Below are 392 nucleotides of genomic sequence, written 5' to 3' on the forward strand. Positions count from 1 at the left end.
CAGTGCCGACTCGCTATCAAACGGGTGCAGCAATCGCGGCCGAGTTGCTACAGGAAAGTAAAGTATAAGCCCACCTTCTGCGTGTCCTGCATCGATATTTAGCCAAATTATTCTGCTGAATGTTGCTACAAATAATTGCAATCGAGACAATTCTATTCAATTCGTCCCCTCCGTGCACATCACAAGCATGATTGAAGAAGTCACAGGGTGGTCCGGCACGTACTACGGTTTTATACTGAGACCAAGAAAAAGCAAAATGTGCCAACAAAATTAATGCTGCAGTTATATTTTTTTATGAATAGCGCTAAGACATCTTATAATTTTTAGGTAATTAGAAAGACACTACTACATTATTAAACTTCCGCTTCTGTAGTTAGTGTTGTCCCAGGTTT

General features: G+C 40.6%; 1 protein-coding gene across 2 annotated transcripts in view; it reads right to left on the bottom strand.

Moving 5' to 3' along the window:
- SCCRO4 (DCN1-like protein SCCRO4) overlaps positions 1–232 on the bottom strand; it is a 31,274-nt gene extending 31,042 nt beyond the window's left edge. The window contains exon 1 of one of the 2 annotated variants that reach the window (XM_089566890.1): positions 75–232. In XM_089566890.1, coding sequence (XP_089423016.1) covers positions 75–92 — 18 coding nt within the window. In that variant the 5' untranslated portion in view covers positions 93–232. The remainder of the gene's footprint in view (positions 1–74) is intronic. The other variant, XM_089566889.1, reaches the window with a different exon arrangement.
- Positions 233–392: the final 160 nt, after the last annotated feature.

The sequence above is a fragment of the Amblyomma mixtum genome, chromosome 1 (assembly GCF_055824585.1).
Source record: "Amblyomma mixtum isolate Tamu chromosome 1, ASM5582458v1, whole genome shotgun sequence".
NCBI classification, from domain to species: domain Eukaryota; kingdom Metazoa; phylum Arthropoda; class Arachnida; order Ixodida; family Ixodidae; genus Amblyomma; species Amblyomma mixtum.